The sequence below is a fragment of the Coenobita brevimanus genome, chromosome 70 (genome assembly GCF_032717465.1).
Source record: "Coenobita brevimanus isolate Jiangsu-jjx chromosome 70, ASM3271746v2, whole genome shotgun sequence".
Classification (NCBI taxonomy): Eukaryota; Metazoa; Arthropoda; class Malacostraca; order Decapoda; family Coenobitidae; genus Coenobita; species Coenobita brevimanus.
This window is the reverse complement of record NC_137023.1, coordinates 666061-691669: the sequence shown is the minus strand read 5'-3', so window position 1 is coordinate 691669 and position 25609 is coordinate 666061. Positions and strand designations below refer to the sequence as shown.

The window sequence follows — 25609 nt, the reverse complement described above, 5'->3', positions numbered from 1 at the left end:
ATGTGGTGGGGAGGAGGAGAAGAGGGGCAGGGTGGGGGCTCATCCCCCACTCCCGGCACCTTGGCAGGGCCCTCACCCACTGGAATATCCGAAGCTGCGGTTGTCAGGCAGGAACTTGGAGACTTGCAGGTAACATTCATCATCATCAGCATCAGCATCATTAACATCATCATCATCATCATTATCATCATTATTATCATCAACATCATCAGCATCATTATCATCTTCATCATCATCATTATCATCAGCAGCAGCAGCAACAGCAGCAGCAGCAGCAGCAGCAGCAGCAGCAACAACATCATCATCATCATCATCATCATCATCATCATCATCATCATCATCATCATCATCATCATCATCATCATCATCATCATCCACGTCTTCATCATCAGCATCAACATCATCAGCATCAGCATCAACATCATCATCATCATCATCATCATCATCATCATCATCATCATCCACATCTTCATCATCAGCATCATCATCATCAGCATCAACATCATCATCATCATCATCATCATCATCATCATCATCATCATCCACGTCTTCATCATCATCATCATCATCAACATCATCATCATCAACATCATCATCATCATCATCATCATCATCATCATCATCCACATCTTCATCATCATCATCATCAGCATCAGCATCAACATCATCATCATCATCATCATCATCCACGTCTTCATCATCAGCATCAACATCATCATCATCATCATCATCATCACTGTCAGTATCATATTCATCATCATTGTCATCACCACCACCATGATCATCTTGTATTAATTCCTTCACTATGATAAAGAACTGTTTTTTTATTTATTTTTATTTATTTTCAAAATTTAGGGATTAGATACAGTGTCCGTGAACTTTTCCATAACTATACTCTTTTCACCTTAACTTGGCCCAGGTTTTTGTCCTTTTGCAGCATATTTCACGTTGCTCAGCGGCAGAAAATGACGGTACTGCTGCTGTATGATGGATAAAGGAAAGTATTACACAGGAGGCGTTTTGGTGATATCTTAAATGATCAGTATAGCTCTTGATGTTCTGTCTATCTATCTGTCTATCTATCTGTATCTATTGCTAGATGCCTTAATCCCATAAGGGGTGGCTACAAACAAATTGCCTTCATGTCGCCCTGTCCCCCACCATTTCACTGCCCTGCTCCCATCTCACACCCCCTTCTGTCAAATACCTCTCCACTCCATCCCTCCATCTCATCCTTGGCATCCCCCTCCCTTTCCTCCCCTCCACCTTACTCACATACACTCTCCTCATCAGTCTCTCACTCTCCATCCTCTCCACATGGCCAAACCACCCCATTGTGTGTCTTTTTCATGTTATCCCAGCCTCCCACATTCAACCTATGAGAGACTTGAAAGACAGGGGTTAGACAGCAACAGCCTTCCTTTACTCACTCAGGGAGGCTGATCTGGTGCTGAATAAAACCAACTGTAGTCACGGCGCACGACTCTGAGGTTATTATTATCGCACTCTGGCAACCTAGCATTCAGAAGTGCGTCCCATTTCGTGTATGAGATGCAAGTGATTTGTGTATATGTTCGTGTGTAATAATATTTGCGTATAATATATTCGTGCATAATAATATGATTCGTTTATAACATGATACGATATCGGATGCACTTTTGAGTGGTAGGTTGCCTGGGTACGATAATGACAACCCCAGAGTCGTGCGCCGCGATTATAGTTGCATCAAGAATGAAATCAGTTTATGTCCAATAACCATTTACAACGCTGGGTGGTAACCATATAACCAAACCATACCTGCTCCCTACGTGTCAACAAGTGGGTTGGTGGAGGGTTAGTGCCCCTCCTTGTAAAACAACTAACTCAGAGTCAAATGGCCACCCCTTATGGGATTATGGCATCTGGCAATAGATAGATAGATAGATAGTTTGTTAATGTAGTTGTGGCCCCAAGTTCACCTGGATATGAACTCAGTAGACTGCAGATTTGAGTTTCCCACCAGCAGTCCAGTTTGGCCATGTGGAGAGGATGGAGAGTGAGAGACTGATGAGGAGAGTGTATGTCAGTGAGGTGGAAGGGAGGGTAGAGGGAGGGGGGAGGCCTAGGATGAGATGGAGGGATGGAGTGGAGAGGTATATGAGAGAGGGGGGTGTGAGCTGAAAGCAGGGCAGTGAAATGGTGGGGGACAGAGCGACGTGGAGGCGATTTGTTTGTGGCCATCCCTTATGGGATTAAGGAGTCAGGCAATATATAGATAGATAGATAGTCCACCATTGTCCTTTCAAGGGATAGGGATAGAGTTGAGGGACATTTATACAGCAGGGCAGCTCCACTACCTGAGTACATTGGTGCCACCCAGTGAAGGCTTCCCACCGTAGCACATTATAGCTGAAGGGATTTTTTTTTTTTCATGTGAGGAAGAAGGAACCAAAGGCTGAGCCCGCAACAGTTCCTTCCAAGAAATAAAAAACAAAATACGAAAGAGAGCCAAATTCAAGATCCGTTCATTTCGAGATGCCTGGACACAATGCATTTAAAAGACTGGAGGTCATAGGAAGTAGGAAATACAGACAGAGGGAGAGGATTAATCTAGTTGTTCAGTTGAGCCCGTTTAGATTGACCGTTTGTACATGTGTTTTCCCGTTTGCTCAGTTGTACGTTTGTGTGTGTGTCCAGTTGTATCGTTTTATAACCACACATGCGTCTCTGCCCCAGTTTTTGTTGTTGTTGTGGTTGTTGTTGCTTCATCTGATTACTATTGTTGTTATTATTATTATTATTATTATTATTATTGCTGTACTGTTATTATTATTATTATTAGTAGTAGTAGTAGTAGTAGCAGTAGTAGTAGAAGTAGTAGTAGTAGTAGTAGTAGTATTAGTAGAAATAGCGGTAGTAGTAGTAGTACTGTACTGTTATTATTATTATTATTATTATTATTATTATTATTATTATCATCATCATCATCATCATCATCATCATCATCATCATCATCATCATCATCATCATCACTACAGCTACCATACTACTACTACTACTACTACCACCTCTGCTACATTATTATCTTTATTATTATTATTATTTTCAGGAGCAGTTTGGCCAGCAGCAGGCTCTTATTGGTCAACTGAAGGACTTGCTGAAAAATAAGGACTCAGAGTTAAGTAGGAGAGGGAAGGAAGTCGAGGTGAGTGTGTGTGTGTGTGTGTGTGTGTGTGTGTGTGTGTGTGTGTGCTTCTCAGGACTCTACCTTATACTTGCTCATTATGTGAGAAAAGAGGTTGTGTGTGTGTGTGTGTGTGTGTGTGTGTGTGTGTTTCTCAGGACTCTACCTTATACTTGCACCTTATGTGAGAAAAGAGGTTGGGATGATGATGGTGATGATGATGATGATGATGATGATATAATAATAATAATAATAATAATAAAAAATAATAATACCAGTAATAGTAATAATAATAATAATAATAATAATAATAATAATGATAATAATACCAGTAATAATAATAATAATAATAATAATAATAATGATAATAATACCAGTAATAATAATAATAATAATAATGATAATAATACCAGTAATAATAATAATAACAATAATAATAATAATTAATAATAATAATAAAATACTACTACTACTAATAATAATAATAATGATAACAATAAAACCAGTAATAATAATAATAATAATAATAATAAGAAGAAGAATACCAGTAACAATAATAATAATAATAATAATAATAAAATAATAATAATAATGATAATAATAAAACCAATAATAATACTAGTAATAATAATAATAATAATAATAATAATACCAGTAACAATAATAATAATAATAATAATAATGTTTACGTAATTGTAGTTCACAGGATTTGAGCTAGGCCTGTGTTGTCTCGCTGTCCAATTTCATTTTAAACACACGGATGTTCTTTGCCTGCACCACACCCTCTTCCACACTGTTCCTTATATCAGTTCATATTTTTTCAGTCATGTAGGTGTCTGGTTGCCCTCATTTTATATTACCGTAATGTCCACTTGATAGATAGATAGATAGAATGGCCACTTGTCTATAGCTACGTCATCTTTCGCAAATAGAACTTCACTGTCCAGTTTTTCCCACATACTAATTCCTTTAAGCATTATAATCAAGTCTCTTCTCTCTCTCCTTTCACTAAAGTTTGGGAAATAGCATCTTCAACATCTCCCCCATCTATCTGTCTGTCTGTCTATCTATCGATCTGTCTGACTATCCATCTGTCTGTCGATCTATCTATCTATTGCCAGACGCCTTCATCCAGTAAGGGGTGGTCACAAACAAATCGCCCCCATGTTACCCTGTCCCCCGCCATTTCACTGCCCTGCTCCCAGCTCACACCCCCCTCTCTCATATGCCTCTCCACTCCATCCCTCCATCTCATCCTCAGCCTCTGCCTCCCTCTCCCCTCCTGTTTATTTTCCTGTTTCTATAAATGTGTGGATCAAGCCACAGCTGTATGGTGTATGTTTGTTTGTCCGGTGCAGTACCGGTATAAATTTTTAGCATTTGTGTGTTTGCAAGGTGTTTAAGAAAGGGCGTCAACAAACAAGGACTTACTGTACCTTTTTATTCAGGACTATGCAGCTCGGTTGGCCAAAATGAAGCCACGTTTGAGTCGGGCCGGCGCCAAGAGACCCAAGTACCCCCCTGAGAGAGTCAACCCTATAGGAGAGATGTCGGAGGAGGGTGTGGGAGGAGAGGGTGGAGAAGTGGAGGAGAGAAGGCAGCCGGAGGAAAGGAAGCAAGTCGAGGAGAGGAAATTACCCTCGTCGGAGAGTGGCAGTCGAGCGAAAATCCTCCTCCTTCGAAAGCAGCTTGAGGAGAACCGTCTCAAGTTCGAAAGACAGCAGAAGGAGAGTGTGGAGAAGCGAGTCACCATGGAGGAGATGAAGCAGCGAATCGAACGCCTACGAGCTGAAGTGGAGGAGCGAGACAGTGTGATTCAGGCGCTGCAGGAGGGAACCAGCCCCATTTCCGATGAGTCTATCACACACAAACTCTACCAGCAGATTGTATATAAGGACAATACCATCCTTGAGCTGACTAACAAGGTGAAACGTTTGGAGGAAGTGATTCAGGAGCAAAACGAAACGCTGAGTGAGAAGGATAAGGTGATTGAAGCCCGGACTGAAGCAGTGACCCTCGTGGCAAAAGCCCAGGATGAGAAAGGCTTGAAAATGTTAGAGGAACTGGAGGAAGTTAGGCATCAGATGAAGCTCATGCAGGAAGGCTTCATCGCAAAAGAGAAAGAGTTCATGACAGAGAAAGAAACCCTGACTAGAGAGCTGAACGAAAAGACGAAGAAGGTCGCCCAGTTGGAAGATAGTGTCCGACGCCTAGAGAGCCTCCGCTTTGAACTCAGCACGCGAAATGCTGAGCTGCAGGAGAAGATTGTAGCCACTCAGGAAGACTCCAAGGCGCTCAGGAGGCAGTCGGAATATGACAGGAAAATCATAGAGGAAAAAGATGCCATACTTCAGGACCTTAGGCAGAAGCTTGTTAAGGCAGAGGCACATGGACAGAAAAAGCTAAAGAGTCTTGAAAAGCAGCTGAAGACCATTAAGGGAGATGGGAATGCAGGGGAGCAAATCCTGGAGCTTCAGAACACCATCACTGAACTGGAGGAGGAGAAGGGCAATCTGCAGTTGAAGCTTGTTGACTTTGACGACCTGAAAGCTGCCAACGAGAAGCTGATGTCACTGAGGAATGAGCTTGAGGGTCAGATTAAACAGCATAACAGTGACCTGGCCTCACAACTAAGCTCCATCACCTTGCTTGAGGCGGAGAAGATTAAGCTGGTGGAAGGGACGAATGAACGCGAAAACCAAATATTCGACCTGGAATCCGAACTGAGCCTGGCCAGAACAAACCTCGAGGAAGCAAATCAGTCCAAAGTCACCCTGGAACTTAAGCTGTGTGCTGTGGAGGAGCAGAGGGACTTAGCAGAGAAAGCTAGGTTGGAAATGGCAAGTCAGTTAGGTGAATCAAATCTAGCACCAGTGGAGCAGCTGATGGCAGAGAAAAGTAGTTTGGAAGAGGCTTTGCAGAGTTTGAGGAAAGAGAAGGAGGCGTGGGAGGCAAAGTACGTTTCTCAGATAATGACAGTGGAGGAGTGTGAAGACAAGACCAAAGCTGCTGTACTTGATATGGAGATGAAGTCCAAGGAATGCAAACGTCTCGTGAACATTCTGACAGACAAGGAAAACACGATTACCACCTTGTCCATTAAGTTAGACAAGCATGATAGTGTTGTTGCCAGCATGCAGGAGAAGATCGATGAAGGCGTTGCTGGAATAGAGAAGCAGACACTGGAAAGTGAGGATATTAATCACAGACTAGTACAGGAGTCTAGCAAACTGGTTGAGGCCTTAAAAACCGTGGAGAGTTTGCAATCCCAGCTGGCACATAATTCAGCTGAGTTGCAGGCCAAGGATACAGAGATTGCCCTGCTTAATGAGGGTATAAATGAGAAAAATGTTAATATGCAGAACTTGGTTGGGGAAGTAACCTGCCTACAGGAGGAGGTTAGTGCGAAAGAAAGATCCATCATTGAACACATAAACAGACTTGAGCAACTGGAGTCAGAGATAAAGGAACAGGATGCTAGAATTAGAAGTCTTGAAATGTCATGTGAGGAGAGGGAGGAACAAGTGAGCATCAAGAATGTAGAGGCAGAGAAGTTGCAGCACGAACTGGCCAACACAACACAGAAAATGGAAACTATGAGAGCGTCCTTTGAGACAGAGTTGAATGTTGTGTCGACGATGCTGTGTGACTCCAAAAACCAGATTCAAGCCCTGCAGACTGGCCTTGAAGTGAAAGACAAAGAAATTCAGAATAACCAGATCATGATTTCGAAGTACGAGCAAGAAGTCTGCAAGTTGAGTCTTGTAGTTGATGAGTTACAGAGTGAACAGAAACTTTTACAAGAGAGGGTGAATTCTCTAAGAAGTTCTCTCTCTGAAAAAGAAACTCAGCTCTCCCAAGTTCAGTCTGAGTTAGAGGAAAAGAGTGTGTGTGTTGAAAACCTGATGACACAACAAGCCACCCTGGAGCAGAAGTTGCTTGCCATACAGGAGGAAAACGCATTCCTTTTCCAGAGCAAATCAAGCTTGGAGGAAGAAATGACAGAAGCCCAATTGTTAATCCACCAGAAGGACGAAAGCCTCCTCGCACTCAACTCAGAAATGGCAACGAAATCCCATGAACTTACTTACGATGTTGAACAGCTTAAAGGCATGTTGGAAGAGAAGCAACAGGTGATAAACACACTGGAATCATCAGTTGGAAGCCTCACAAGTCAAGTGGAGAGCATGGGGAGGGACGTGGAGAAGTGGCAGACAGAAACCTTAGAAAAACAAAATCAGCTGGACTTGGTGATGTGTGAGAGGGACAGTGCAAGGGCTACTGTGCAGGAGAGGGATGTGTTGGTTGATCAGCTACAGGACCAGGTTTCTCTGTATCACCAGCAAATTACAGAAACTTGTGAAAAACTTTCACAGAAGGAGACACAGCTCACAGAGACAGAACAGCAGTTAAGTGATGCCCAAAGCCAGTTAACCCAGGCACAGGAGACGCTAAAAGGCACCCAGGCACAGTTACTTGAAGCACAGACACAGCTGCAGGAAGCCAAAACTCAGTACCAATCCATTACCTCTCTCGCGACCAAATTTGAGGAACAGCTACAGACTAAATCCAGTCACTTGGAAACAATGGAACAACAAATTACGCATGAGAAGGAGAGCAGTGCAAAGGAAATGGAAAAAGTTAAAGCTGATTTTGAGGCACTGAAGTTGGAGGTTGTTAGGCTGGAGGCGGATCTTCAGACCAGTAAGGAGTATGCGGAAAACTTAGAAATCGGCTCCACTAAGGTACAGGAATGGGCGTCGCAAGTACAGACTGAGCTAGAGAACACAAAATCCAGTCTTGATGCTGTTACGAATGAGCTGGCAACTCTCAGGGAGGAATCAGTAGCAAAAGACGAGAGAAATGAACTGCTACAGGTACAACTCACACACGAGCAGGAAAGAAGGGAGGCGCTACAATCTAAACTGACAGAAGCACTATCCTCTCAATGCCAGCAGAGGGTTGAGTCACTCCAGGCAGAGCTGTCTCATGTTCGTTCCCTCCAAGAGCAGAGTGAAAGTGAGGTTGCTTCTCTGTCAGTATCCCAGCAACAAATTATAAACCAACTGGAAAATGAGTTACTGTCCTCCAATCAGCTTAGGGACCAATTACAATCAACACTGGATGAATATAAACTACAGCTGCAGAGTCAAAGCCAAACCCTTGCCCAACTCAGCACCCAGATTGAAACCTTGTCTTCCCAGATTGAGTCTAAGGATGAAGAGATTAAAGTTTTACAGGAGGGTAAGTCTCAAGTTGAAAATTCACTAAGGGAAACCAAGGAGATGAAGACGCAGTTGGAGAGCCAGCTTAACACCATGCCAGTTCAAGTTCCTGTGTCTTTAACTGAAACTGGGGATGATAAAGTGAAGCATCTAAATGAGAGTGAAGAAGTTAGGCGCTTAGAACAGGAACTAGCTGCAGCGCAAGATCAGGTACAGTTCTTGGAGGAGGAGTGTGAGGGAGTGCGTTCAGATTCCCTCGCCCTAAGGCAGCAGCTGCTGGAGGCTCGACAGACCATCACCCAGCTACAGACCTCCCTAGCCACACAAACACAGGACCCCACTTCTGCTGCTCAAACATGGGACAGCTGGGGGGAGGTTGACCTAGGAACCACACCAGAAACATGCGAGAGTACACACCACCCAGAAAACCCTTTAATTGTTACCCTGCGGAAATCCCTAGCTGACAAGGACGCGATGTTGATGATGATGCAGGACCAGCTCAAAGACTCACTGCAGAAGGTAGTCACCCTTACTGAGGAGAGGAAGATTTTGGAGCAGCAGCAGAAAAGCACAGAGACCAACTTCACTCAGCAGAAACAGCAGTGGGAAAAGGACCAGGAAGTGGTGACATCTTTGAAGAATAAACTGGAAGAGTTTGGGGACGTTCAGAATACACTGCAAGAGGAAAGACTGAGGATATCAACACTGGAGGCTCAGCTACGGGAAAAGCAGCAAAATATTGGGGTGCTACAACAGCAGATGCAACTCAGCAGCAGTTTCCAGAGGCCAGCAGATCACCTCCAGCCAAGTTCAGAACAGACAGTGGGGGGAGAATCAGCCACCAGATCTGCCACCCAACAAACACAGGCAGTAACTCAGGCTTCATTTTTCCCCAGCCTATCGGAAAACCAACAGACTCAGGCCATACCTCAAAGCCCAGTTTTCCCCGCCACATCCAGCATTAGTGAGGCTGATCCTGTTAGCTGGTTTGATCAGCAAGGTCTTGAAGTTGGGCCACCAGTACAAGAGGAGGAAAGGCAGACACAAGAACAGCAACAGGAGCAAATACAAGAACAACAGCAGCAACAACAGGAAATACAAGAACAACAGCAGCAACAACAACAGGAAATACAAGAACAGCAGCAGGAACAAGAGCAAGTACAAGAACAAGAACAGCAACAAGAGCAAATACAAGAACAGCAGCAACAACAACAGCAAATACAAGAACAGCAGCAACAACAACAGCAAATACAAGAACAGCAGCAGCAACAACAACAGCAGACACACACACAGGGAGACTCAACACAGGCCTTCAACATTGAGGAGCTCCAGTATAAACTCGGCTGGTATGAGGAACAGTGGAGTGCGTGGACGGGCTACTACACTGAACTGCAGACCACCTACCAGCAGTCTCAGGAACAGGTGGCTCAGCTAACTCAGCAGGTGGAGCAGCTTAATCGACAAGTATTTGAACTCCAATCTAGAGACACACAGGACCAGGGAGCAGGAGGGACGCCAGGCACAAGTACAGTAGTTGTTTGTTTACCATGCTTTCTGTCTATCTATCGCCAGACGCCTTAATTGCGTAAAGGGTGGCCACGAACAAATCACCTCCATGTCGCCCTGTCCCCCACCATTTCACTGCCCTGCTCCCAGCTCACATTTCTCTCTCATATACCTCTCCATCCCTCCATCTCATCCTTGGCCTCCCCCTCCCTCTCCCCTCCTACACCTCACTCACATACACTCTCCTCATCAGTGTCTCACTCTCCCTCCTCTCCACCATATAATTTTTTGAGAGTATGTATAGGAATCAGGGGCCTCTATGGTGAATGAATGTGTGTGTGGCTTAGTTCATGGGGTGTACATGGATTAATTTTCCATACACCATGTTTTTTTCCCTTGCTTTCTGGCCCATATCTCATTGCACCTCTTGATGGGGGAAAAAAAAAAGAAAAGAAAAAAAAAGAGGCAGGATGGTGATGAGGATGGAAAAAATGAGGATGGAAAAAAAGAGAATGGAAAAAATGAGGATGGAAAAAAAAGAGAATGGAAAAAAAGAGGATGGAAAAAATGAGGATGGAAAAAATGAGGATGGAAAAAATAAGGATGGAAAAAATGAGGATGGAAAAAATAAGGATGGAAAAAATAAGGATGGAAAAAATAAGGATGGAAAAAATAAGGATGGGAAAAATAAGGATGGGAAAAGAGGAAGGAAAAAAGAGAATAGAAAAAATGAGGATGGGAAAAAAGAGGAAGGAAAAAATAAGGATGGAAAAAGAGGATGGGAAAAAAGAGGCAGGATGGTGATGAGGATGGGAAAAATAGAGGAATGTAAAATTGAGGATGGAAAAGGAAGAGGCAGGATGATAAGGCTGTAACTTTACTCAGCGCACTTTACTTTAAAAGAACGTTACTTTATTCCAGATGAAAATAAAGGAAGTGAGGACCTAACTCTGGACCTAAAGAGTAAGTTAGACGCACCCCAGACCAACTTCCAGGAGCCGAGGGAGGGAAACGAGGGCCTGGAGCGAGGTGTGGGTGGAGTCAGGGCGCTGGAGAGGCGGGCAGAGGCGTCTACAAACCCCGTCTTAGGCTTGGAGCGGACGATGGAGGCTCTAGCGGAGGTGAATCGGCCGAGAGGCTTGGAGACGCAGGTGTACGAGTTGGAGGATCGGATTCAAGGCCTTCAGTACCAGGTAAGGCTTATGAGAATGATGATGATGATGATGATGGTGATGGTGATGATGATGTTAATAATGAAAGTGATGATGGTGATGAAGATGATGATGATGATTATGATGATGGTGATGAAGATGATGATAATGATGATGATGGTGATGATAATGTTAATGATGATGATGGTGATGATGATGATGCTGATGATAATGATGATGATGGTGATGATAGTGATGAATTTGATGATATTGATGTTGATGAAGATGATGATGATGATGATGATAATGATGATGATGATGATGGTGATGATAATGATGATGATAGTGATTTTGATGATTGAATGATGATGTTTATGATGATGGTGAAGATGATATTAATGATGTGATGATAATGATGATGATGGTGATGATGATGACACTGATGATGATGATGGTGATGGTAATGAAGATGATGATGATGATGAAGATGATGATATTGATGATGATGGTAATGACGGTGATGATAATAATGATGATGATGATGATGATAATAATAATAATGATGAAAATGATGTTAATGATGATGATGCTGCTGCCAAAACAACGTAACCTTTTACAGCGCACCACCTTGCAAAACAAACAGACAGATAAAACGCAACTCCACGAAATCAAACTCCTCGACGATGCACTCCAGTCCCGCATCCAAACATCGGAGCCCATGCGTGTGGGAGCCAACTCTAGGGTCCAGGTATAGTCTGTTCACTCTCGCCCGGCTCAAAAAATGTGTATCTCTAGGGTTCAGGCTGCCCTACTTCCCATCCCTCCATTTCCATCCTCGTTTTCCTTCTCTCTCTCTCTCTCTCTCTCTCTCTCTCTCCTTTCCCTTCATTCAATTTATGCCATCTCACTTTCTCTCTCTCTCTCTCCTTTCCCTTCATTCAGTTTATGCCATCTCACCTCTCTCTCTCTCTCTCTCTCTCTCTCTCTCTGTTTCTCTCTCTCTTTCTCTCTGTTTCTCTCTCCTTTCCCTTCCTTCAGTTTATGCCCTCTCACTTTTTTTTCCTCTCTCTCTCTCTCTCTCTCTCTCTCTCTCTCTCTCTCTCTCTCCTCCCTTCTATTCTCTTCTCTTCTCCCACCCTTCATTCCACTTTGAGAGTTCAGATATACCCTTTTCGAATTAACTTAGTCTAGAATTGCCATCTATACTCTTGTCATTTCAACTTGGCCCAAAAAAATGCCTCTTTATACCTTCCTAATACTGACATAAAGAAAGTAATGTCCAGCTGAATAAAATTGTCTGGAAATGGCAAGAAAAAGTGAAAATGACAGGTGTGGTTTCTTTTAGTTAACAGACCATACTCTTCTATTTTATTCTTTATCATCATAATCATCATCATCCAGACCTCCTTTCCCACCCAAGGACAGGGCGAGGAGTAGCAATGTCCAGACAGCTCAGATTTGCCAAATCCAGTGGGCCACATTTCCATTCACTCATCATTCAAGTCCCTAGAATCCTGGCTGTATCGGACACGCCAAAAACATTCACCACGTTCTGTAGCTTCACGTAAATGTATCCAATTCTTAATATTATACTCCCTTCACAGGAGCTGCAACTCATGGTGCAGTCAGCGGAAAGTGAGATTGCTCGGCTGAGACATGAAATTGAAACGCTGAACCATGAGAGAGAGACGGAAAAGGAGCGACTGCAGACGGATGCACAGGGGCTTGGCGCAGAGATGTCGAAGCTGGATCATGAGGTGCGGAGGCTTCAAGAGCAAGTTGGGGCTTACAAACAGGAGGTGGGGAGGCTTCAGGAGGAGTGTGAGCGAAGCACGAGGGAGAAGCACCAACTGAGGAAAGAAGGGGATGACTTGAAGACCGAGAACTCAAGGCTTCACACAGAAAAAGAGAAGTGCCAAGGTGATTTTGAATTTTGCAAGGCTGAAGCTGTGAGGCTTGAGAGGGAGAACGAGGGGCTTCAGAGGGAGAATCAGGGGCTTCAGGGGGAGAATCAGAGGCTTCAGGGGGAGAATCAGAGGCTTCAGGGGGAGAATCAGAGGCTTCAGAGTGAGCTAGGAGACATAAGAAGTGAACTGCAGAGAACTGAACAGGAGAACAGTCAGCTGAGAAGTGAACTAGAGGTGATGGAAGGAGAGCATGGAAGGCTCAGAGACAATTACGAAGCTTTGGAAGGTGAGAATAACAGAGTGAGGACTGAGTTGGAAGCCCTCGCCCAGGCAAACCGGATGACTGAAGCGGAGAAAGAGAGCCTGGAGAGCGAGGTGCGGAGGATTACCACGGAGAGCGTGACCCGTAGTGCAGAGGCGGACCACTTGCAGGGTGAGATTCAGAGGCTGACTGAGGTGGGTACGTCAGCGGAGTCGGAAATAACCCGCCTGAGGACGGAAATTGAGCGATTCCAGTCACTCGACGCTCAGTACAGTGAACTGGAGGGTAAATATAGTGAACTGCAGGCACAGGTAGCATCCATAGACTCTGAAACAAGTACCGGTAGTAAAACAGCATCTGAAACTGAATCGTACAGCTTGCTAGAGGAGGTGGACTGGGGAGCAGAGGGGAAAATAGAGGATGAGCACCTCCGTGGGTCGTCTTCGAGTGACGCCAAGTACCAGGAGGAAATTGAAGTACTGAAAAACAAGCTAATACTGCTGGAGAAAGAGCGAAATGCACTGAGTGATGAATTACAGGCAGCCAAGATGAAGAGCGGAAAGGTGGTGCAGAAGTTGAAGTTGACACAGAGGAAGAACGAGGCTCTGAGTGAGGAAGTGGAGAAACTGAGGGCAAGAGCAGGTGGATTCTCTGACCTAGACCAGGCGCTTGAGGAGGAGTGGAAGGCACAGGTGGCGAGAGCGGAGGCAGACCGAGATGAGCTGAAGCAGAAAGTGGATGAGCTGGAGAGTGAGAAGGAGCTGTTGGCAGATCAGGTGGAGGTCCTAATGGCAGCGCAGGAGAAGTATCTGGAGTTGAAGGAGGGTCAGGATGCAACCGCCAGGCTCCTCAGTGCCCGGAATAAGGAACTGGAGGGCCAGGTGCAGGCGCTGGAGTGGAGGCTGTCAGAACTGGAAGAGGAGAGGGAACAGCAACAGGAATTGAAAGAGGAGAGGGAACAGCAACAGGAATTGAAAGAGGAGAGGGAACAGCAACAGGAATTGAAAGAGGAGAGGGAACAGCAGCAGGAATTGAAAGAGGAGAGGGAACAGCAACAGGAATTGAAAGAGGAGAAGGAACAGCAACAGGAGAGCTCAGTGACAAGAGAAGCACAAGTGAGGGACACAAACGCTCAAGCTGTATCTGCGTGTGAGAGCGCTGATGCTATGCGGTTGCAGATTTCAGCCTTGCAACAGGAGGTAGCCACTCTGAAGTCTGAAAATGAGAAGCTTCAGGCCTTGGCGGATGACTTGGAGGAGAAACTGGAGAGTATTAGTAGTGAAAATGAGTTGCTTCAGGCTGTGGTTCAGAAACTCAAGGAGGCAAAGGCAAAAGCAGAAGCAGATACCCATGAATACAAAGCTGCCTACATTGAACTCGATACCGACCACACAAACCTCAAGAAGGAGAAGGAGAAGGCGAACGAGGAGCTGCGTGAACTGACCTACACCCACGACACACTCAAGGCGGCGTACAATTCGATGTTCAGCGACTATAACGACGTACGAGACGTTTGTGATAGTCACAGGTGCGTATGTCAATTTCCTTTCGTATTCCCCCTTTATTCTGCACTCCCTTGTTGTTCCGTCAATAGTTGCAGGCAGGCACATCCAAGTCCAAGGGCAAGACCAAGGGCAAGTCCAAGGGCATGACCAAGGGCAAGTCCAAGGGCATGACCAAGGGCAAGTCCAAGGGCAAGTCCAAGGGCAGGTCCAAGCCACATAAATCCTCACATAAAGCCTGGGAACTTTCAATAAAAATCCCGGAAATTTTCGAAAAATTTCACCTAGATAAATTCAGAGTATTGGGATATTCAGATTATTGGTGGTTGGATTGGAGGACTTTTATTGTATGTCAGCCTACACTATCTATCTCTCTATCTATTGCCAGACGCCTCAGTCCCGTAAAGGGTGGCCACAAACAAATCGCCTCCATGTCGCCCTGTACCCCACCATTTCACTACCCTGCTCCCGGCTCACATCCCCCTCCCTCATATACCTCTCAACTCCATCCCTGCACCTCATCCTCAGTCTCCCCCTCCCTCTCCCCCCCTCCACCTCACTCCCATACACTCTCCTTGTCAGTCTGTCCCTCCATCTCATCCTTGGCCTCTCCCTCCCTCTCCCCCCCTCTGCCTCACTCACATACACTCTCCTCATCAGTCTCTCACTCTCCATCCTCTCCACATGGCCCACAGAAACGAGATTGGGATGATGAAGGGGGAGAGGGATCGGCTTGTGGAGGAAGCGGAGAGTCTGAGGCAGCAGTTGGAGGCGCTGCACGAGGAAGAGGAAGAGGAGACCATCCGTGCCTTACAGGAGCAGTGTTTTAGCCTCCGTGAGCAGAATAACCTACTGCATGAGGAGGTTAGGGCTTTGTTGGTACTCTTTTTGTAGGCACTGTCAGGGTACCTACGTGTTTCTCTCTCTCTCTCCCCCCCATTTAATCCTGTGTTGCCTCATGAGGAGCGTAGGAGCCTGGGGCTAGGCAAGTTGGTCCTGACATTTAAGATGAGAGTGACCGGCCTCACTCATCCCTGGGTGGCATTACATGAGCAATAAACCCCAACCATACCATGGATATAAACCTTCACCGGCTCAATCCGATTGGAGTGCCTTAATTACCCACTAAACCACCAGGCGCCAAAATTTAGTTATATGGTTACCACCCAGCGTAGTAAATGGTTTCCTGGTGTACAGGAAACCATTTGGCTTGTCACTCAGTGTAGAGTCACCCACAGGCAGAAGGAAGAGGAAAGAATGAAGGAAAGAAAGACAGAAGTGAGAGTAATAATAATATTAATAATAATAATAATAATGATAATAATAATAACTGTAATAGTAAGTGATAGTTCTCCCACTTTCACACTTCCTGTGTTCCTTATGATGATGATGATGATGATGATGATTAGGATGATGATGATAATAATAAGGATGATGAAGATGATGATGATAGTGATGATGGTAAGGATGATGAAGATTATGATGATGGTGGTAAGGATGATGATGATGATGGTAGTGATGATGATGATGATGATGATGGTAAGGATGATGATGATGATAATAATGATAATAAGAATGATAATAATGATGATGATGATGATGATGATGATGATGATGACCATGATGATGATAAGGATGATGATAAAGATGATGATGATGGTAAGGATGATGATGATGATGATGATGATGGTAAGGATGATGATGATGATGATAAGGATGATGATTATGATGATGGTGATGGTAATGATGATGATAATAATGATGATGATGATGATGATAAAATTCTCTCCCAGAACACCGCACTCGAGGTCCAAGCCGAGGATGCCAAAGAGAAGGCAGTTCGAGTCAGCCACGCCCTCGAACAGAACCTCGAGGTGCAACAACTCCTTCGCGACGAGTTGACGAAGAAATCGGAAATCAACAGCTTCAACAACACGACCATAGACGGCCTAGAGCGCCAGATTGCGTACCTCACGGCGGAGATTGCATCGCTGAAGGCCAGACTGACGCGGCAAGGGCAGGCGGAGGAACACAGCCTCGAAAAAATGGAGGAACTTCAGTTGCAGATCAGACAGCTTCAGGACCACAACCAGCAACTACAGCTTCAGGTGAGGGCGCTGAAGTGTGTTAGTGTTTGGACTCCAGGCTCAAATGTGCACCCGGTGGACTGCAGGCTGAAGTTCTTCGCCTGCAGTCCATCTTTCTCTCAGGGGAAAGAGTGAGGCTAGGGAACTGGCAGGAGATTGAGCTGGCTGGATGAATGTTGTGAAGAAGAGAGGTTTGGAAGTCAGTGAGGCTAGGGAACTGGCAGGAGATCAAGCTGGCTGGATGAATGTTGTGAGGAGAAGTGCATAATCAGGGATTTGGCACCCCTTTTTAACGTGGCAGCGTCCGGATTGACTCTATCGGATACATTAATGTGAAGCTACAGAACGTGGTGAATGTTTTTGGCATATCCAATAGAGCCAGGATTCCGGGGGCTTGAATGATGAGTGAATGGAAGCATGGCCTATTGGACTGGGCAAATTTAGGCTGTCTGGACATTGCTGCTCCTCACCCTGCCCTAGGATGGGAAAGGATGTCTAGATGATGATAATGAAGGAGAGGGAGCCCAAGGATGTGTGTATAATGGGGTGTCAGAGGTACTGGTAGCCTGTTATATGAGTGCCTTAGTATGAAGGCATAGTACACCTCCTATGCTTGCTTTTTTCTTGTTACTGGATTCTACCTTATCAAATGTTTAGATGGGAAGAAGGTCCAGGGTGATGATGATGATGATGACGAGGAGGAGGAAGAGGAGGAGGAGGAGGAGGAGGAGAAGGAGAAGGAGGAAGAGGATAATGAAGCGTGGGGCTGCATCATCATGTCTTTATATAAGCCTGGTAGATTGCAGGCTGAATTTACACCTCTGCTTCTGTCCACCATCTTTCGTTCAGGGAGGGAGTTGAGGGATGTTTGTATAACCAGATAGCAGAGCGGCCTGGTATTGTTGGTGATGATATGTAATTGATGCTGTCATTATTATCACTACAGTGCCATCCATCCATCCATTATCCAATCCTACGTTGCCCCATGAGGAGCGTAGGAGCCCGGGGCTAGGCAAGTTGGTCCTGACATTTAAGATGAGAGTGACCAGCTTCACTCATCCCTGAGTAGCATTACATGAGCAGAAAACCCCAACTATCCCTTGGATATAAACCTTTTCTGGCATAATCCGATTGGAGCGTCTTAATTACCCACTAAACCACCAGGCACCATAATTTGGTTATATGGTTACCACCCAGCGTAGTAAATGGTTTCCTGGTGTACAGGAAACCATTGGGCTTGTCACTCAGTGTAGAGTCACCCACAGGCAGAAGGAAGAGGAGAGAATGAAGGAAAGAAAGATAAATCATAGTCCATTTTTCTTTAGGTGGAAACATCAGAAGCCTCCTTGTCCCAGTTGGCTGGTGATGGTGATGGTGGTGGTGGTGATGGTGGTGATGGTGATGGTGGTGATGGTGATGCGAGAGTACCCAACCCCTCGTCTGGCACCACAGAGCTAGAGGCGGCCCTGGCATCCCTGCACCTACGTGATCTGCGCTGTCAGCACCTCTCCCTTGAGATCACTAAGGTACGGCTTGCTTAGGTTACAGCAGCTTAGGTTATTTTATTTATTTATTTGTGTGTGTGTGTGTGTGTGTCCAACTCTGGGCATAGGCTTCACAACCTGCTCCCATGGCCCAGTAGTCCTCCTACTACATACCATACACCTCTACATGTCACCACTTCGGTGCTAACACCCACCATCCATATTGAATACATGCTAGGGCTGTCTCATACAGGACTGGTGTATTGGTATTAGCGGGGGTATTTTTACAACATGTCGACGGGTCTTCTGGTAGATCAGTAAAGTCTGAGTTTATGAAATTCAAATCCTTAAACTGTTCTCTGCCCCAGCGGGATTTGAACCCGGGTCCGTTAGGACTGCAGGCCACCTCTCTACCGATTGAGTCACAGCCTCTCATAAAGTGAAGAGGTGGAGGGATGCATGCAGACAGTTCAGAGGAGCAGTGACCATTGAAGTAGTGATAGAAAAGAGATAAAGATGCAACAGTGCGATGAAGAGACAGAGGTTGAAGGGAGCCAGTAAGAGGAGGAGAGTTGATGAGGTGGAAAGGTTAGGTTAGGTTAAATAAAGTGGAGAGATACATAAGTGATGGTGGTGTGAGGTGGAGAGGAGGTAGTGTGGAGGTGAGGGATTTACTGACGTGGAGGTGATGTGTATGGCCACTCTTGTAGGTTTTATGTGTCTGGCTGTGGATAGATGGAGAGATAGATAAATAGAGGGTTTAAGTTAGATAGGTTAGTTCATTTTTTAAAGCTCTTGTATTTATAGTTTAGTGGTAGGTGGGGGTGCTCACCATCCACTCACTTGATGTAGTGCTGCTCTCAGGTGACTGCCCTTTCCTCTCTTCCTTCTATCTTCTTCTGTCTTTTTTTTTCCTTCATTCTTTCCTCTTCCTTCTGCCTACAGGTGACTTTACACTTCCTGTTCTGTCTTTCCTTCATTCTTTCCTCTTCCTTCTGCCTGTGGGTGACTTTACACTCCCTCTTCTGTCTTTCTTTCCTTCATTCTTTCCTCTTCCTTCTGCCTGTGGGTGACTTTACACTCCCTCTTCTGTCTTTCTTTCCTTCATTCTTTCCTCTTCCTTCTGCCTGTGGGTGACTTTACACTCCCTCTTCTGTCTTTCTTTCCTTCATTCTTTCCTCTTCCTTCTGCCTGTGGGTGACTTTACACTCCCTCTTCTGTCTTTCTTTCCTTCATTCTTTCCTCTTCCTTCTGCCTGTGGGTGACTTTACACTCCCTCTTCTGTCTTTCTTTCCTTCATTCTTTCCTCTTCCTTCTGCCTGTGGGTAACTTTACACTCCCTCTTCTGTCTTTCTTTCCTTCATTCTTTCCTCTTCCTTCTGCCTGTGGGTGACTTTACACTCCCTCTTCTGTCTTTCTTTCCTTCATTCTTTCCTCTTCCTTCTGCCTGTGGGTGACTTTACACTCCCTCTTCTGTCTTTCTTTCCTTCATTCTTTCCTCTTCCTTCTGCCTGTGGGTGACTTTACACTCCCTCTTCTGTCTTTCTTTCCTTCATTCTTTCCTCTTCCTTCTGCCTGTGGGTGACTTTACACTCCCTCTTCTGTCTTTCTTTCCTTCATTCTTTCCTCTTCCTTCTGCCTGTGGGTGACTTTACACTCCCTCTTCTGTCTTTCTTTCCTTCATTCTTTCCTCTTCATTCTGCCTGTGAGTCACTTTACACTCCCTCTTCTGTCTTTCTTTCCTTCATTCTTTCCTCTTCCTTCTGCCTGTGGGTGACTTTACACTCCCTCTTCTGTCTTTCTTTCCTTCATTCTTTCCTCTTCCTTCTGCCTGTGGGTGACTTTACACTCCCTCTTCTGTCTTTCTTTCCTTCATTCTTTCCTCTTCCTTCTGCCTGTGGGTGACTTTACACTCCCTCTTCTGTCTTTCTTTCCTTCATTCTTTCCTCTTCCTTCTGCCTGTGGGTGACTTTACACTCCCTCTTCTGTCTTTCTTTCCTTCATTCTTTCCTCTTCCTTCTGCCTGTGGGTGACTTTACACTCCCTCTTCTGTCTTTCTTTCCTTCATTCTTTCCTCTTCCTTCTGCCTGTGGGTGACTTTACACTCCCTCTTCTGTCTTTCTTTCCTTCATTCTTTCCTCTTCCTTCTGCCTGTGGGTAACTTTACACTCCCTCTTCTGTCTTTCTTTCCTTCATTCTTTCCTCTTCCTTCTGCCTGTGGGTAACTTTACACTCCCTCTTCTGTCTTTCTTTCCTTCATTCTTTCCTCTTCCTTCTGCCTGTGGGTGACTTTACACTCCCTCTTCTGTCTTTCTTTCCTTCATTCTTTCCTCTTCCTTCTGCCTGTGGGTGACTTTACACTCCCTCTTCTGTCTTTCTTTCCTTCATTCTTTCCTCTTCCTTCTGCCTGTGGGTGACTTTACACTCCCTCTTCTGTCTTTCTTTCCTTCATTCTTTCCTCTTCCTTCTGCCTGTGGGTGACTTTACACTCCCTCTTCTGTCTTTCCTTCATTCTTTCCTCTTCCTTCTGCCTGTGAGTAACTTTACACTCCCTCTTCTGTCTTTCTTTCCTTCATTCTTTCCTCTTCCTTCTGCCTGTGGGTGACTTTACACTCCCTCATCTGTCTTTCTTTCCTTCATTCTTTCCTCTTCCTTCTGCCTGTGGGTAACTTTACACTCCCTCTTCTGTCTTTCTTTCCTTAATTCTTTCCTCTTCCTTCTGCCTGTGGGTGACTTTACACTCCCTCTTCTGTCTTTCTTTCCTTCATTCTTTCCTCTTCCTTCTGCCTGTGGGTAACTTTACACTCCCTCTTCTGTCTTTCTTTCCTTAATTATTTTCTCTTCCTTCTGCCTGTGGGTGACTTTACACTCCCTCTTCTGTCTTTCTTTCCTTCATTCTTTCCTCTTCCTTCTGCCTGTGGGTGACTTTACACTCCCTCTTCTGTCTTTCTTTCCTTCATTCTTTCCTCGTCCTTCTGCCTGTGGGTGACTCTACACTGAGTGACAAGCCAAATGTTTTCCTGTACACCAGGAAACCATTTACTACGCTGGGTGGTAACCATATAACCAAATTATGGTGCCTTGTGGTTTAGTGGGTAATTAAGGCACTCCAATCGGATTGAGCCGGTGAAGGTTTATATCCAAGGGATGGTTGGGGTTTATTGCTCATGTAATGCCACTCAGGGATGAGTGAGGCTGGTTACTCTCATCTTAAATGTCAGGACCAACTTGCCTAGCCCCGGGCTCCTACGCTCATCATGGGGCAACACAGGATTGGATGAAGATGATAATAATAATAATAATAACAAGAATAAGGATAGTGGTGATTGAGATGATATGATATTGATGATATTGATATTGATGATGATGCTGATGCTGATGCTATTTATTGCAGCTCCTTGAAGAGAGAGATGCACTTCAGCTCAAACTCAGCGCTGCCCTCAGACAGACACAAGAGCTGAGCCGAGAGTTGAGCCTCAGTCATCAGCTGCCCACCCCTGTCCCACCCACACCAGCACTCGATCAAAAGTAGGTCTCTCTCTCTCTCTCTCTCTCTCTCTCTCTCTCTCAGTCATCAGCTGCCCACCGCCCCTGTCTCACCTACACCAGCAACCGATTGAAAGTAGGTACAGTATTTCTCTCTCTCTCTCTCTGTTTCACTCACTCATTCACTCACTCATTCACTCACTCACTCACTCACTCACTCACTCACTCTCTGTCTCTGTCTGTCTGTCTGTCTCTTTCTCTCTCTCTCTCTCTCTCTCTCTCTCTCTCTCTCTCTCCCTCCCTCCCTCCCTCCCTCTCTGAGCATAACCAGGTAGTGGGGTTATGTGGGTATACAGGGGTGTCCTGGGAGTCAAGGTGAATATTTTAGGCAATGATAGATGAGGGAATTTTGAGTAATAAATGTTATATGAAGGTGTCCAAATTTCAACTGTTATGGAGCTACAATTACTGATTATCTTATAGGTGAATTATCAAGACCAATTTCGCCCTATCTATCTATCTATCTATCTATAGCCCGACGCCCTAATCCCGCAAAGGGTGGCCGCAGACAAAATGCCTCCAAGTCGCTCTGTCACCCACCATTTGACTGCCCTCCCCCCAACTCACTCCCCCTCCCTCATATACCTCTCAACTCCATCCCTCCACCTCATCCTCGGTCTTCCCCTCCCTCTCCCTCCCTCCACTTCACCTACATACACCCTCTTAGTCAGTCTTTCATTCTCCATTCTCTCCACATGTCCAAACCACCTCAGTGTATTTCTCCTAATCTTCTCCACCACATCCACATCCACCCCACAACATTCCTTCACTTCTTCATTCCACCTCATCCTCGGTCTACCCCTCCCTCCACATCACCTACATACACCCTCCTAGTCAGTCTTTCATTCTCCATTCTCTCCACATGTCCAAACCACCTCAGTGTATTTCTCCTAATCTTCTCACACATATAACATTTTTTGCTTAGAATTCCCTCCTCCATCATTTCCCAAAGTTTTCACCTTTTAACTCACAGGACACTCCGTTAAAATGGTCCTCGACTCCCCTTCTATCCCCTAAGGAAGGATGGTGAGCTGCAGGAGAAGGGCTGCTTGAGGCTTCAGTCCACCTGATCCTGTGGTCACTGCAGTAACTATATCCTTCCATCATCCAATCCTATATCGCCCCATAGAGGAGTGTAGGAACCCTGGGCTAGGCAGGTTGGTTCTGGCATTTAAGATGAGAGTGGCTATAGTACTGTGTTATTTTTGTACAGGTTGGCCGAACTACGTGAACTGAATGATTCACTCGAGCAAGCAGCCTTGACGAGCCTAAAGGTGGTGGCTTCGAGTGGGGTCAGGGGTGGTAGGCGTGGTATTCGCCCCGGCCTGCCCGCACCACCACCCATGTTTGCCCCACACACCGCCCCTCCCACACCAACAGCCACCAGACATGCTGACTACACCCTCAGTAAGTTGTGCCACTCAGGGATAGTAGCCTGGTCATCAACCCATTCCCCACACACACTGCCACCATCACCACGGCCTCCCCACACACTACTTCCCCACACACCACCCCACCCACCCTACACACTGCCTCCATCTTCACAGCCTCCCCCACACTGCCTTCCCACACACTGCCACCCCACACACCACTCCACCTTCACCAGCAGCCTCCAGACAAACTACACCATCTGTAACTCAAGCAGTTTTCATTCAGTTTTAACCCAACTTGTTTCCGGACCATCTTTAGGTGGGAATGATGGTGATGATGATGATAGTGATGATGGTGGTGAATATTACTGGCATTATTTTTTTCACCACAGCTCGAGAGACGCAGGGCACGTCCTCCACGCTTATGGACTGGATCATGGGAAAGAGGTGAGGGATGTAATGCTGTAATATTAGTCTCTCCTTTAGTGTAAATACTATACTCAAAACTTATTCTATTGTCCCTTTTTAAGAAATGTTAAGTAAATCCTCTCACACCTGACTGTCTCTCTATGCACTCCCCAACGCACCACGTACACGATATCAGCATTATTTCGCAGCCTACCTCTTCGCAGTCTACCTCTTTGCAGCCTACCTCTTCCCAGTCTACCTCTAATACCACTCCATCTCTCATGCACCCACTCATCACAAACACAGCACATGATGGAGTTACTTCCCACGCCCTTGTGGCAAATTGCACATGGCCACACACTCTTTCTGCCTTGACAGTACCGCCACCAGCCCCAGATAACTTCCCTCTTGTTTTATCTGCATTTAGTCTTAAGCCCTTGTGCCCCATACCATCTCTTCACTTCCTAAATCTTTCCTCCACCTTCCTTTCATTCTCTGCAATCAACACCAAGTCATCAGCATACAACATCTTCCACGAGAGTCCGTTTCTGAAGTCACGTGAGAGGGCTTCAAGTACCATGATAAACAGCAAGGGACCCAAGACTGACTCCTGATGCACACCAACATTCGCGGAAAACTCGTCATTCAAATCTCCATTCACTTTCACATTCACAACCACCCTCTCCAGCCACCCCTCCATCCCAAGCCTTCTCATTGCCCACTTCACCACCTCTTCAGAAATGCTATTAAAGTCTGTCTATCTATCTATTGCCAGACGCCTTAATCCCAAACAGGGTGGCCACAAACAAATCGCCTCCACGTCACCCTGTGGGGATGATGATGGTGATGATGATGATGAGGGTGGGGATGAAGATGGTGATGATGATGGGGATGATGATGATGATGATGAAGATGATGATGATGATGAAGGTAGGGATGGTGATGATGATGATTATGATGGTGATGATGATGAAGGTGATGATGATGATTATGATGGTGATGATGATGGTGATGATGATGGTGATGATGATGAAGGTGATGATGATGATGATGATGATGATGATGGGTGTTATTTTTGCCCCCAGCACACCCCGAGTCCTGCACGTGTGATGTAGATCGAGGAAGGGTGGAGTGTGGAGCGTTTCCTTGGCATGTAAGTAAGAAGCTAAACAAGTTTGGATGAATGATAATAATAATAATAATAATAATAATGATAATAATAATAATTATAATAATACAGGTAATAACAACAATAATAATAATAATAATAATAATAATATACAGGTAACATTCACTCTCATCTTAAATGTCAGGACAAGCTTGCCTAGCCCTGCGCTCCTACACTCCTCATGGGCCAACGTAGGATTGGATGATGATGATGATGATGGAAAGACCTCAATTAATAAAAGAGAGTTTTTTTTGTACCCATGCAGCACAAAAAGTCTCTCAAAAATGGAATAAAATTGGTGGTATGTGGTGGTGACCATCATCCACTCACTTGATGTAGTGCTGCCTACTTCTTCCTTAGCCTTTATCATTCTTTTTCTGTGCCTGTCCTCCTCTCTTCCTATTTCTCACCATCATCCACTCACTTGATGTAGTGCTGCCTACTTCTTCCTTAGCCTTTAGCATTCTTTTTCTGTGCCTGCCCTCCTCTCTTCCTATTTCTCACCATCATCCACTCACTTGATGTAGTGCTGCCTACTTCTTCCTTAGCCTTTATCATTCTTTTTCTGTGCCTGCCCTCCTCTCTTCCTGTTTCTCACCATCATCCACTCACTTGATGTAGTGCTGCCTACTTCTTCCTTAGCCTTTATCATTCTTTTTCTGTGCCTGTCCTCCTCTCTTCCTATTTCTCACCATCATCCACTCACTTGATGTAGTGCTGCCTACTTCTTCCTTAGCCTTTATCATTCTTTTTCTGTGCCTGTCCTCCTCTCTTCCTATTTCTCACCATCATCCACTCACTTGATGTAGTGCTGCCTACTTCTTCCTTAG

The 25609-nt window shown here is 45.3% G+C and overlaps 1 protein-coding gene across 1 annotated transcript; it reads left to right on the top strand.

The window, feature by feature from the left end:
* Positions 1 to 24721, top strand: LOC145406478 (uncharacterized). Its single transcript, XM_080277633.1, has 16 exons — positions 1 to 129; positions 3089 to 3184; positions 4612 to 9408; positions 9682 to 9913; positions 10816 to 11087; positions 11665 to 11793; positions 12650 to 12991; positions 13076 to 14154; positions 14317 to 14742; positions 15412 to 15580; positions 16510 to 16824; positions 18129 to 18329; positions 21682 to 21815; positions 23047 to 23244; positions 23588 to 23650; positions 24697 to 24721. Exons 1-16 carry the CDS (start codon positions 1 to 3, stop codon positions 24719 to 24721), a joined length of 8607 nt encoding a protein of 2868 aa, XP_080133759.1.
* Positions 24722 to 25609: the final 888 nt, after the last annotated feature.

What these genes read in the sequence shown, in the direction of transcription:
- LOC145406478 (XM_080277633.1), top strand. Translation starts at nt 1, where the DNA reads ATGTGGTGGGGAGGAGGAGAAGAGGGGCAGGGTGGGGGCTCATCCCCC. An exon ending in AGGAACTTGGAGACTTGCAG is followed by an intron (nt 130 to 3,088) that starts GTAACATTCATC and finishes TATTATTTTCAG; the next exon opens with GAGCAGTTTGGCCAGCAGCA. An exon ending in ACCAGCAACTACAGCTTCAG is followed by an intron (nt 16,825 to 18,128) that starts GTGAGGGCGCTG and finishes ATTTTTCTTTAG; the next exon opens with GTGGAAACATCAGAAGCCTC.